At 36.2% G+C, this 14206-nt stretch overlaps 2 protein-coding genes across 3 annotated transcripts; both read right to left on the bottom strand.

Moving 5' to 3' along the window:
* Nucleotides 1-1717: 1717 nt before the first annotated feature.
* On the bottom strand, nucleotides 1718-3292 carry LOC149250485 (putative purine permease 11). Its single transcript, XM_089456444.1, has 2 exons — nucleotides 3069-3292; nucleotides 1718-2964 (listed from the first exon to the last, which is right to left on the bottom strand). Exons 1-2 carry the CDS (start codon nucleotides 3145-3147, stop codon nucleotides 1892-1894), a joined length of 1152 nt encoding a protein of 383 aa, XP_089312570.1. The 5' UTR covers nucleotides 3148-3292; the 3' UTR covers nucleotides 1718-1891.
* A 3542-nt stretch (nucleotides 3293-6834) lies between these two features.
* Nucleotides 6835-8523, bottom strand: LOC149250484 (putative purine permease 11). 2 transcript variants are annotated; one of them, XM_089459111.1, is made up of 3 exons: nucleotides 8158-8523; nucleotides 7908-8052; nucleotides 7398-7734 (listed from the first exon to the last, which is right to left on the bottom strand). In XM_089459111.1, exons 1-3 carry the CDS (start codon nucleotides 8318-8320, stop codon nucleotides 7536-7538), a joined length of 507 nt encoding a protein of 168 aa, XP_089315237.1. In that variant the 5' UTR covers nucleotides 8321-8523; the 3' UTR covers nucleotides 7398-7535. The 2 variants fall into 2 exon arrangements, with proteins under 2 accessions (XP_089315236.1, XP_089315237.1); XM_089459110.1 differs by having other exon boundaries at nucleotides 6835-8052; nucleotides 8158-8520.
* Nucleotides 8524-14206: the final 5683 nt, after the last annotated feature.

The raw sequence follows: 14206 nt of genomic DNA, 5'->3' as shown, positions 1-14206 counted from the left end.
ATGTGCAAGCTTGATATGAGATTAAGGCTCCTTGACTTTAGGTAATTGATTGAGTCATGGCCATTTGGTTTTCAATTAACAAAAACACTTTGATTGACATATTTGAATAAAGAAATAACTTATTATCCTTAATTGACCTTGACTTTTATTCTTGTTGTGATTTGGAAATTGATTGGGTTGTTGTTCCAATATTGCATAGATATATTACCCTAGTTTGGCAGGGCAACCTCTGAGGTGCTTTACAAGAGGTTGAGCTTGTGGAAGCATGGTGAGTTGAGGATGCATAATTTGTTGCATAAGGGACATGATGTTTAGCATAGGTTGTTGCATAAGGACAAAGTGAATAGTTTTGGGTGTTGCATATGAAGATTGAAGCAAGACCAATAGGTTTAATATAAGTATTTAGTCCTTGATGAGGTGTGTTGCATTGCAACTTGCAACAAACATGCTACAATAGTGTTGATTGTATCTCCAAGTTATGATTGAAACAAAAGTTGGTAGGTGATTTTGAACCAGACCCTTAGTTATCAAAGCACAAATTGTAGCTCAAAGGGAGGAATTTTCTAGATAGATGATTCTATGTGCAATATTGACAGAATATTTCTTATCACTTTTGGATGGTGAGCTAGCTAACTTCTTGTATCAATTGAGGTTGTTCAATCACACAAGGTGATTTAGGTCTTGTGTAACTTTGTCCAATAAGCCTACATAACATTGACAATCAATTGTAAAATGTTCTAATAAGCACTTAGTATCGAGATATTTTTGTGAAGTAGATCATAAGCTAAAAATAGTAGAGTAACAAATAAATAGAATGATGTTTTTGGAAAATATGTACTTCTCTCATTATTTTCTTAATAAAAAATTTAACTCAATGAGTCATGCATCTTATTTCCAATGAATATGTGTGCGTGTGAGAATGCCAATAGAGGGTTGTACCATCTCCTTTCATTCTTATAAAACCTTGTTCTTGAATTTCTAAATGATAGTAGGGTTAGGTTGCAACCATTGCCATTAGAGAAAAAACACATTAGATGGTGTTATCCTCTATTAGAGAGCAAGGTGCAAATTTCCAAGGACCAATGTGATTAACAACAAAAAGATAGAAACACCTCTATATATTGCACTCAAAATAAAGCCGGTGTTAGATGTTGTATATCTCAAAACTGAAGATAGATAATGGAAAACACATCAAATAATATATTCAACCAAAACACTATTAATCAAATGTATCACATAAACCATAGTCATTAACCAAATCTATACACAAAGTTAAAATGATACATAAAAAAATTGTCCTACAAAAAACCCCCTAGTGCTTCCCCTTATTTCAAGGATGGCACCCAGCTACTCATAGCGATTAAAACAAAACACTTATATGGGCGCAACATATCACTTACAATAATTGAATAGGGATAGGGAAGATATTAATCACTCCTCCCAACCATCCAAAATAAACTCAATTAACATTATATATAATTTATAATACATTATAAATACAAGGCTTTCACCCAATTGCCTTATTGCCTTTCTGTAGGACAAGGGATCCTCTTCAAATCAAAGTCACACTATTTAGTTCTACAAGCATGATTGCTATAACATAAATGCTTCTACAAGGGCGTGTTATATACAACGATGAGAAAATTACATTGACTAGTCCAGCGTTATAATTAAATAGATGATGAATGCGAATAGAAGCTTAGGACACAGATGTAAGTAAGAAAGACAATTGTGGCAACAATATTGCCAAAGATTTAAATTTAGGGTTCGAAGTCAACTACATGGCTAAACAACTTTTAATAACACAAAATGACCACAAATCTCTATTTATAAAAGGCAAGTAACTTAATTTGACTCTCTCTTTATTATATAAACATGTCTATGAACATAATTAAGGATGTGATGAGCTTTCAGCAAGAACAGATATCCTGGTCAGCACACTTGAATCCAAGTACCCACCATATATATAGGAAACAAATCCCCATGTACTTAACAACATCGAAATAATTTTGAGAGCTTCCATTCTGTCATGGAAGAAAGCCACTGATAATATGGGCACAATAGGGAGGGCCAATGTGCTAATCACATTTGAGAACAAGGAAGAAACCAAAAAGATCAAACCCACTACACCAACCGAAGAAACCTGCCATCCTATTGCAGACCATATCAATGTCATATAGTAGGCAACTTTCCCTGTTGTGAAACTCTCAGCCTCCTTTTTCATATCTCTGAACTCCCCACTAACAAACAATCCAACTATGCATACCACAGTAGCAACTATGGATGTGAAAATTTGCATCTCCAGAACCACTGCAAAGGTCTCCTTCTTTATAACCCTATTGAATACAAGCTGCATCAATGGAAGAAGCAGCCCATAGATGGCAGAAGCTGCAACAGTACAAATGAATCCTACTATGTACTTGGCAGTATTCACTCCCTTAGGCCTGTCACCATCTGAATGAACCGCAAGCAGAATTGCACCCAAAGTCAGCAAAACCAGAGAATTCAGGATATATGGAGTAATTTTCTGCCTGTTCAGTATGAATGCAAATACAGCATTGAAGGCCAGTTGACTTGAACAGAGAAGAGAATAGGTCGAAACAGGCATATAAGAGATACCCCATGAGTAAAGCAGATTGTCTCCAGCTAGAAGCAAGCCCAAACCAACATAAATTAGCACCAATTTGGGTGTGAGCGGGGTAATCTTAGAGGCTTGTTTTCCTTGATAAAGTACCAGAGGTATGAAAAGAATAGGACATCCTGCCGATTGCACCAGAGTTGATATCCATCTACTGTTACCACCATCATCAAAGTAATACCTGTTAAGAAGCATAGCAGTAGCTTGACCTACAATCATTGACGAAATGCTGAATATTACAAGCACCCAATGGGTCTTCCTTTTTCCTGCAAACATCTTTCTATTGGGGCCTCTTCCTGGCTCTGCATCCCTGATCAAACCAGGGCCTGAAGTTTCAATCTCTCAAGGTCAGTCAAATTATATGACAACCGCTTGCGGATAGACAGTTCAATCAAATATAAAATTAATCGGAAAGATTTAACAGACATACCCTCTTGTGCTCTGCTGTGGCTTTCTGGAATACCACCCATCTGTATATCACCCATTAGGAATGAATTACCAGTGTGCATCAAGATCAACCTGAATTCAAGTTCTGAAAATTGGTTATTAAAGCAAGCACATGGTATTTACTGAAGGATAGAACCAGCAGTGGAGTTGTGAGAAGGTCAATGGCCGCCCATATGCAACTCATTGCTTGTGCTTGAGTTTGAATTGTGCACGGATTGTTTAGTCCACAGAAGATCCTGCTAAGATCCCGCTCCGTTGAATATAGCGGGCCAGAGCAGGGCCACATTTTCCTCATCTTTCCAAGGGGATTCGAGTTCCATCGTTGTCACTGCAATCATTTTTCAAGGTTCGATGTTCCTTGTTTAACTTTAGTGCAGTCATATTTTATCCTTCATTGATCTTATGTATGCTGTCCATAATAGTCCAAAATGGAATGTTAATGTCAGGGTACAATTCGTAAAATCAAATTCTAGTGTAAAATATAAATTTTCACTTAATTAAAAGGATTCATTCTCTCTTATATATATATATTTTTCGGGAGAAAACGTATTTTTATTGAATTTTAGTTAGCATTTTTTGTCAGGTAAAAAAATAATCGTAATTTTATTGATATAGATGACTGAAAATTGATACACATCCTGTGTGTATTTATGTATCAGAAAAAACCAAAAAACTAAATTTGTGAGAACTCATATGTGGAAAGAACTCTTATTTCATTCTTAATAATATTATTGTCCTGGAATCCTAACACAAAAAAACAAAATTTTAAAACAGCCCGTATAGGTGATCTAAAGATTAATTTTCAAAAAAAAACATAAACAATGCTATAAATAAATCTAAAAGGCAGAAAGAGTTTATTAAAAAGTAGAAAGAGTTTATAATTATTGATCTTTATAATTGAATTTATAATTATTTATAAAAGTAGAAAAAGTTTATAATTATTGATCTTTTACAATATGTATTTTATGTTAAAATACATTTAATATAAGTGAAAGATCAATAATTATAAATTCAATTTCTCAAAAAAGGTAATTTATGAAGTGATTATGTATTCAGACTAACTCTTAACTAAAGTTTAAGGATAAAAAATTTAACAATATAGTGTTTTAATTATATGAGATCACAACAAATTATAAATGAGTCAGTGAGTCACTTTTGTTCTAGCCATTTCCTTGATACATATTAAAACAACTCCATTGTGTATTTGTTGATACATATTAAGACAACTCCATTGTGTATTTATTCATGGATATAATCTACTTTGACATGGATTGATTATGTATCTTTTCATGGGCATGATTGTTATTCTTATATATACTTCATGAGTCCATCATGTATCTTTTCATGGCCATGATCATTACTCCTATTTGTACTTCTTGGATTTACAAAGTATATGATTTAACAATCATCCTTTTTCATACTTGAGCATGGGTATGTCTATCTCAAGAAAAGATCCATCTCATACCTTTTCTTTTGTTGCAGCTACTTCCATAATCTAAAGTCTGATCAGCATTTTCCTTCAACAAATTATAATGTATTTTGGTCATTCGCTATCCTTCTAACCTTACACATTAGGGGTACCTATTATAGCATCTTTAGCCACCCCATTCAGCTAAAATGCACCTAAATGGCCTTGAATCAATCCATACTTGATTTTGACTCTCACTCAATCCATCTAAAACTATGTAAAAAATCCTTTACAATACTAGCTTGTTTCCTTCAACAAAAGAGTCTACACTCACTTGTATCCATTAGAAAATCACAAAATAAAAAAAAAAAATGTGAAATTTATGCACCCCTAAGTGAAAATTATAGGAAAATTGGTTACATAACTTCCAAATTCTCATGAGAAATGGTCTTAACCATCTGGTAAACCCCAAGGAAGGATAACACACACCAAGCCCTATGATACTAGAGTTATCATCTTGTGTTAATTAGTTAGAGCATTGTGGCTTTTATGACCACCATTCCATGAGCATTTGTATTCTTAGTTGATCCCTTCTCCTATTGTTTGAGAGAGAGGCCTAAGGAACTCTTGTCTTCCTCCTCTTCACAGAGTAGAGTATTGAAAGTGAAGTAGTCTTAACTGGCCCAAGATAGGAGGAATCTAGATTACTAGTGGTGTCTACAATGGAAGTTAGGTATACCATATTGTTTTGTTGTTATTCTCAATAAAAGTGGAAATCTCTCTTGTCCTTTACATCTTGCGCAGCCCCCTCCCCAATCAAGATGTTGTTTATTTGCATTCAATTGTCATTTTTCATTTTCGATTGTTGGTACTAATGCATTTGATTGTAATTAGATAGTTGGTTATTTCACAATTCAATTATTAATTTCCAGTTCATTTGAGGAACATTTCTTATTCCATGTGTATAGATTTGCAAAGCCCGTGGAGGAACAAGAGGTTTGCATGGGGGATTCGCCTTGTTGACCAATACCTTATTACATTTATTCATAAAGTAAATTGTGAAAAATAGAGGCAATATATTGTAGATAATGGTGGGGGGGTGGATGGTGAGATGTGGGATAGAAGGTGGGGTGGTGGTGGGTTATGGGGTATAAAAAGGGGTATTTGGTAAAAATAGAGAATATCTATTAAAAATTTGGATTATTTTTATTAGATAGATGTATTGGGATGGGGATGTAACAAAAGAATATGGGGAGGTGAGATTAGAGGTATTCTCTAATATCACATGAGTGAAGGTGCTATGACACAAGTTGAATGAGTGGAAATCACATGTAGGTTAGAAGGGAGTAATTCATGGATCTCATCTCCAATAATCAATTAACCAAATAAGTTCTCATAACTACCTAGAAGTTATAGTTGATATTTTGTAAGACAATTTAGGAGAAAGTAGATTGTTATATTTAAATTTAGAGTTTTGATTTCACCCTAATCATAGGGTATAGTAGATTTATCTATAACACATGCTCTTTAAATAGAGATCATGGACCAATCAAGTGCTAAGCCATTTAACTAGTCATTAGTATTTAGGAGTTGAACCATCATATTTCTTTTTGTCTAAAACCTATTGTGACCATTGGATTACATAACTACAAATGCATACTAAAGAAACACACTTTACCTAAAGACACATTAGACCAAGTTTATCTTAACTAACTCCTACATGTCTAAATATTTTAGCATCCCCCCTTAAGAACAATTGGGCTAGTGTTTAAGGATTTACAAAGGTGACATAATAGGAGAAAGATGTAGGCGTTAGAGCTGAACTTCCCTCAACAATAAATTCTTGAACTCCTAACATGGTTAATAGAAAACTTCACTTTTTTAGGAGACTTTGTTAAAATGTTTAGAATTAAGGGAAAACGGTCACTTTGAGAATGCAATTTTGAATAATCTCTCTATTGAAGTGCATGTGTAGCTCAACATGTTTATTGCATCGACATTGAATGATTCAATTTTTAACGAGCTTAAACGGAACATTGGTTGTCACATTAGATTGTGGTTGGATGTTGCTATAGGAATCCAAACTCTAAAAGGATCTACAAAGTCCAAATGGCCTATTGACTTACATTAACCACTAATCAATAGCTTGCTTCTACTAAAGAAAGAGCAAGAACTTGTTGCTTCTTAAAAACCCAAGTGACAAATCCAAAACCAAGAATGAAAAACATAATTTATAGTACACTTTCAATCATCAGGGTTGCCACCTTATAAGAGCCAATAAAACCAACCAATAAAAGAGACCCATGAACTTAATGTATCCCAAACTAAAGTGTACCCCATATATAGAAATGCATTCTTTTATTGCTTTTCAATGCTACTCATGGAGTGTTTACATATATTAGGGAACAAGATCGACAACAAAAGAAATATCAGAACGAGTATGAGTTAAATATAAATGGCTATCAATTTATTGATGAGCTTTCATCTGGAACAGATATCCTGGTGAACACACCTATAGGAGGCTTTGAATCCAAGTACCCACCATATATATAGGAAACAAATCCCCATATACTTAACAACATCGAAATAATTTTGAGAGCTTCCATTCTGTCATGGAAGAAAGCCACTGACAATATGGGCACAATAGGGAGGGCCAGAGTGCTAATCACATTTGAGAACAAGGAAGAAACCAAAAATATCAAACCCACTCCACCAACGGAAGAAACCTGCCAACCTATTGCAGACCATATCAATGTCATATAATAGGCAACTTTCCCGGTTGTGAAATTCTCAGCCTCTTTTTTCATATCTCTGAACTCCCCACTAACAAACAATCCAACTATGCATACCACAGTAGCAACAATGGATGTGAAAATTTGCATCTCCAGAACCACTGCAAAGGTCTCCTTCAAGGTCTCCTTCTTTATAACCCTATTGAATACAAGCTGCATCAATGGAAGAAGCAGCCCAAAGATTGCAGAAGCTGCAACAGTGCAAATGAAGCCTACTATGTACTTGGCAGTATTCACTCCCTTAGGCCTGTCACCATCTGAATGAACCGCAAGCAGAATTGCACCCAAAGTCAGCAAAACCAGAGAATTCAGGATATATGGAGTAATTTTCTGCCTGTTCAATATGAATGCAAATACAGCATTGAAGGCCAGTTGACTTGAACAGAGAAGCGAATAGGTCGAAACAGGCATATAAGAGATACCCCATGAGTAAAGCAGATTGTCTCCAGCTAGAAGCAAGCCCAAACCAACATAAATTAGCACCAATTTGGGTGTGGGCAGGGTAATCTTAGAGGCTTGTTTTCCTTGATAAAATACCAGAGGTATGAAAAGAATAGGACATCCTACCGACTGAACCAGAGTTGATATCCATCTACTGTTACCACCATCATCAAAGTAATACCTATTAAGAAGTGTAGCAGCATCTTGACCCACAATAAGTGACAAAACGCTGAATATTACAACCGCCCAATGGGTCTTCCTTTTTCCAGCAAATATCTTTCTACTGGGGCCTCTTCCTGGCTCTGCATCCCTGATCAAACCAGGGCCTGAAGTTCCAATCTCTCAAGGTCAGTCAAATTATATTACAACAGCTTGCAGATAGACAGTTCAATCAAATAAAAAAAAAATTGCGAAAGATTTAACAGACATACCTTCTTGTACTCTGCTGTGGTGTTCTGGAATACCACCCATCTGAATATTATCCATTAGGAATGAATTATCAGTGTGCATCAAGTTCAAATTTAAGTTCTGAAAATTGGTTATTAAAGAACGCACCAGCAGAGGAGTTGCGAGAATCTCGAAGGCCACCCACATACAGCCCGTTTCAGAGGGTCTTATTGCGTGTGCTTGACGTTCAATTGTGCACGGATTCTTTAGTCCACCGAAGATTCTGCTCTGAAGATCCTGCTGAAGATAGCGGGTCAGGGCAGGGCCACATTTTCTTATCTTTCTAAGGGGATTCGAGTTCCATCGTTTTCACTCTGCAATAATTTTTCAAGGTTAGATGCTCCTTGTTTAACTTTAGTATTTCAGGTCACAGTTTTGTTGAGTGGAGTCATATTTTTGTCGTCAATGCATTAATCTTATCTACACTGACCATAACAGTCCAAAATGAAATGTTATCTCCACTGACCATAACCGTCCAAAAATGAAATGTTAATGTCATTGTACAATTCGTAACATGAAAATCTACTTTTACAGTTAATTATATACATATTTTATGAATTTTAGCTAACATTTTTCTGAAGAAAAAAAAAACTAAAAAATCGTATTTTTATTCGTAGAAATGATTGAAAATAGATTTTGTTTGTATTCCGGTAATATTAAAAAAAAAAAACCAAAAAAATACGTCAGTGAGAGTTAACGAGTGGAAAGAGCTCCTATTTTATTTTAAACGACACTATTTTGCTGGAAACCATATTCCCAGAGGGAGAAAAATAAAACATAACTAGCAAACAGTAGAGCCAAAAGGCAGAAAAAGTTTATAATTATTGATTTTTGCGCAAGTTAAATGTATTTTATATTATAATACATTTAACATGTGTGAAGATCAATAATTATAAATTCAATTTCTAAAAAAATAATCTATCAAATGATTATGCATCTAGATTAATTTTTACATAAAAGCTTAAGTATAAAAAATTTGATGATAAAGTGTTTTAATTAAATGAGATCACAATAAATTATAAATGAGTTTGTGACTTATTTTTGCTTTAGTCATTTCCTGGATATGATTTACTTATGTATTTGTTCATGGATATGATTTATTTTGACATGGATCCGTTATGTATCTCTTCATGGTCATGATCATTATTTCTATTTATACTTCATGGATCTACAATGTCTATGATTTGGCAATCATGCTTTTTCATACTTGAGCATATGTATGACTATCTCAAGAAAAGAGCCATCTCATACCTTTTCTTTTGTTGCAACTACTTCCCTACTCCAAAGTTTGGTGCACTCCACTCAGCTACAATCATCATCTTCCTCCACCAGATTATAATTTATTTTGGACATTGGCTATCCTGCTAACCTCGCACATTAGGGGGCAACTATTATAGCATCTTTAGCCACCCCATTCAGCTAAGATACACCTAAATGGGCTTGAATTATTCCATGATTTTGACTTACTCAATCCATCTAAAACTATGCAAAAAATCCTTACAATATACTAGCTTGTTTCCTTCAACAAGGGAGTCTATACTCACATGTATCCATTAGGAAAGACATGAGAACGTTACAAAAAAAAATAAAAAAAAATGTGAAATTTATGCACCACTAAGTGAAGATTATAGGAAAATTGGTTCCATAGCTTCCTAATTCTTACGAGAAATGGCCTTAACCATCTTGTAATGGCATAAATAAGACCTCAAGTAAAGATAACACACACCAAGCCCTATGATACTAGAGTTATCATCTTGTCTTAATTAGTGAGAGCATTTTTTCCTTGAGAGAAAGGCATAAGGCATCTTCGTCTTCCTCTTCTTCACACATAATAGAGTATTGAAAGTGAAGTAGTCTTAAGTAAGGCACCTTTGTCTTCCTCTTCTTCACACAGAGTAGAGTATTGAGAGTGAAGTAGTCTTAAGTGGCCCGAGACAGGAGGAATCTAGATGGTGGTTGTGTGTAGTGTCAACAATGGAAATTAGGTATAACATATTGTCTTGACCCCCGCCCCCAATCAAGATATTATTTACTTGCATTCAATTGTTGTTTTTCATTTTTGAGTGTTGGTACTAATGCACTTGATTGTAGTTATATGGTTGTTTTACAATTCAATTATCAATTTCCAATTTGATTAACATTTCTTATTCCATATGTGCATATTTGCAAAGCCCATGGAGGAGCAAGAGGTTTGCATGGGGAATTCACCTTGTTGACCAATATCTTATCACATTTATTCATAAAGGGAGTTTTAAAATTGTGAAAAATAGAGATGATATATTGTAGGTAATGGTGGTTGGGGGGGCGGGGTAGGGGATATGTGGGATAGACACAAGGCACCTTTATCTTCCTCTTTTTCACATAGAATAGAGTATTGAAAGTGAAGTAGTCTTAAGTGGCCCGATATAGGAGGAATCTAGATGGTGGTTGTGTGTAGTGTCAACAATGGAAGTTAGGTATAACATATTGTTTTGTTGTTATTCAACAAAAGTGGAAATTTCTCTTCTCCCTCACATCTTGACCCCCGCCCCCAATCAAGATAATATTTACTTGCATTCAATTGTTGTTTTTGATTTTTGAGTGTTGGTACTAATGCACTTGACTGTAGTTAGATGGTTGTTTTACAATTCAATTATCAATTTCCAATTTCCAATTTGATTAACATTTCTTATTCCATATGTGCATATTTGCAAAGCCCATGGAGGAGCAAGAGGTTTGCATGGGGAATTCACCTTGTTGACCAATTATCACATTTATTCATAAAGGGGGTTTTAAAATTTTGAAAAATAGAGATGATATATTGTAGGTAGTGGTGGTGTGGGGGGAAGATGTGGGATAGACGGTGAAGTGGTGCTGATTTATAGGTATTATGGGGTATAAAAAAGGTTATTTAGTAAAAATAACGGATATCTATTAAAAATAGGGATTATTTTTATTAGAGAGATGTATTGGGATGGGGGTGCAACAAAATGATATTGGGATGTTTCAATCAATATCTAGTGAGATGAGAGTTATTCTTTAATATCCCATGACTGAAGATGCAATAGCATCGGTTGAAAGTGTGGAAACTCCATGGAGGTTTGAAGGGATAATAATTCATGAGGATCTCATCTCCAATCATCAATTAACCAAATAAGTTCTCATAACTACCAAGAAGTTATAGTTGATATGTTACAAGACAATTTAGGAGAAAGTATATTGTTTTCTTTAAATTCAAATTTGTTGTGATTCACCCAAATCATAAGATACAGTAGATTTGTCTATAACACATGCTCTTTAAATAGATACCATGGACCAATAAAGTGTTAAGCCATGTAACAATATAGTCATTAGTATTTAGAAGTTGAACCATTGTATCAATTTATGTATAGAACCTATTGTAACCATTGGATTAGATAACTGCAAATGCATACTAAAGAAACACACTTTACCTAAAGACACATTAGACCAAGTTTTTTTTTTTTAATAATATTGGTTGTTTTGTTTGTTCTTTAACTAGAATGGTTAATATATTTATAGATCAACGGTTGGGCCATAGCCTAATCAACCGACATTACAAGGAGACTTAAGTTCATTATACCTTTCTACTCCTATCAATTTTCCTTCAAAGTTTTGAGACTTCAAGGTACATCGCATCGGCGATTGAAGATTACAAAGAGGCGCCTTAAGACACAAAAGGGTGTGATTAGCAATCCCTGAGCAATCGCATCGGAGGAGAGCTATCGGCATTATCGAAACAATGACCAAGTCTTTTAGCGATGTGATTGGTCCCCGAAAGTTAAGGCCCCTCAATACTTGTCAGACTTTAATATTGGATGTATATAAATAACACATAAAGCCTTCTGTCAGCGCTGAATCCTTATAAACCATTATGATGAGAATGTCCGCAAAACAATCCTTTCTACCTTAGTACGATCTTGGCACACATTCTGAGGTTCCACCTTTATCGCTATCGGGAATCTGCACATCCGCGGCTCTCTTTACAACACTCCTCCTCTGCAACCGATATGCGATTGAGCTGTCGGACTTCAAACTGTTTAGGCTCGCGCATATAACCACTTCAAGTCCTTACCCATTGGCCTTCGCAAAAGCTCGTGACTCTACCAAACCTCGACCCCGATCGGCCAACTTTCATATTGAACCTCTGCTTTGATCTACTTTGGTTAGATCCGACGGTTCTCGTATGTTTCAGACTTCAAACTTTTTAGGCTCGCGCACATAGCCGCATCGGGTCCACACGCATCGGCCCATTACAAAATCTCTTGACTCTACCAAACCCCAATCCCCGATCGACCAACTTGCATGATGAATCTCCGCCATTGATCTACTTTGATTAGATCCGATGGTTCTCATATGTTTCGGGTTGATAACACACCCGAGGGTTAACCGCCCGATAAAGTGGTTTCCCCACCCTTCGCCGTTGCTACGTGTCCTCCACTTAGTGGAATCGGAGCCAAGCTCACGATACCACTTACCACTGCTAATGCCACCCGAAAAACCACTCGAGGATAGAAAACCACCTTTTCGCTGCGTTAACTTCTGTGCTCTTTCACGAGCGATGACCCTTGATCTGCTCCATTGATCGGTTCCGATAGTTCTATTAGGTTCATCTGTTGTTGGATCTGGACCGTTGATCGCTGAGATCCAACGGTTGCTCGGGGCATATTTTGCTTGGTGCATCACTGTTGAGCTATGGAATGGCGGTCCACACGGGCTCATCTGAGTTTTTTTTAGAAACCCCTGAGTCAAACAGCATCCCTCGTTGGCTTTGGTGTCTGCCTCCTTATTTGAGGTGTAGAGGATGTGAAAGGAGGAAGAGGTAAAGAAACCCAGCAAGCCTCGCAACCTCTGGAGAGTGTTGTTGAGAGCCGGATTGCTTAGGTGCTCTTCTGAGTTTATTGTCTTTATCAAGAGCTCTGAGTCCCCGAAGACCTGAAGAGCTGTGTGGCCATGCTCCTGAGCAATCTGGCAGCCTTTAAGAAGCCTGAGAATTTCAACCTGATTATTTGTGCTCTGTCCTAGACCCCAGCTGTAGCTATCTATACGGGAGCCGTCCTGAGAGTAGACCACTCCACCTGCACCAGAGATCCCTGGATTGCCTTTGGAGGCGCCATCGAAGAAAACTGTTACCTTTCCCTGCTTCCTCCACCAGGTTTGGAACTCTGCATCTGGTGTTCTGATGCGCCAAGTAGGATTGAATGTGGGGTGAGTAGGTAATTTCTTGCTGACCTGAGTGAGAAGGGTACCCAACCCCTCTCAAGGATGCATATAGGTTTTTCTTAGGGTGAGGGTATTCTTGTTGGCATTGATTCTTCTTATGAGGTGGAGCTCTTTCAAATCCGTCATCATCCTTTGACTATGCTAGTCTTGTGGTATTTCCCTTTGATTAAGAGGGAAATCACAAAAAATATGGCCATAATCATGTATAACATCACATCTGAAGGGAACATGCTCATAGTCCAGAGTTTGCTTCCAAAGTTCACCATGATAGTAAACTTCTGTAAAAGACAAAAATGGTTCAGAAATGTTAATGTATACAGGGATATAGGCGTATAAAGTATGTTGACATTGCCTTGTTGGTTCTAAAATTTGAACGAAAGTTTCAATTTCGTTCCCAATTCCCTCCTGTATTTCCTCATCCCAAAACTCCCTGGTGAGCTAAAAGAGGTGTACCCATATGGGGGCTGCTAAGAAATCCTCATTTTCTGAGTTATATAATTCCTTCCAAGTGCACATATATATGTCCATGTTGTTGAAGAAATAAGGGTTATTCTTGAAAACTCTAGCCTTATCTTCTAGATTTTTTAAGATGAATGTAAATAACCCTTTAGAGCCCAATTAAAGATCTATTTTCCCCTTTTTCTGTCATTTGCTTTGGATCTAGCAAATCAAAGCTTGTTCAGTTGGCCACATGCCTATGAACTTGTATATCATCGCATGGTATTTCATGTATTAGATGTAGTTTTCTACTATTCCCAATATCACTTCAAATTTGGGGTCTTGAATTGCCTTGGCTAAACATCTTCCCTGATT

This window comes from Pinus tabuliformis, chromosome 7 (genome assembly GCF_031772625.1).
Source record: "Pinus tabuliformis cultivar Carrire ecotype Pingquan chromosome 7, CPIR1, whole genome shotgun sequence".
NCBI classification, from domain to species: Eukaryota; Viridiplantae; Streptophyta; class Pinopsida; order Pinales; family Pinaceae; genus Pinus; species Pinus tabuliformis.
The sequence above is the reverse complement of the archived record's forward strand: the minus strand, read 5'-3'. Positions and strand labels throughout refer to the sequence as shown.

Bases quoted from the DNA above. Each gene is read 5' to 3' on its own strand.
- LOC149250485 (XM_089456444.1), bottom strand. From the start codon at position 3,147: ATGCACACTGGTAATTCATTCCTAATGGGTGATATACAGATGGGTGGT. The intron at 2,965-3,068 runs GTATGTCTGTTA...TTGAAACTTCAG, and splicing joins CCACAGCAGAGCACAAGAGG to GCCCTGGTTTGATCAGGGAT.
- LOC149250484 (XM_089459110.1), bottom strand. From the start codon at position 8,320: ATGTGGGTGGCCTTCGAGATTCTCGCAACTCCTCTGCTGGTGCGTTCT. The intron at 8,053-8,157 runs GTATGTCTGTTA...TTGGAACTTCAG, and splicing joins CCACAGCAGAGTACAAGAAG to GCCCTGGTTTGATCAGGGAT.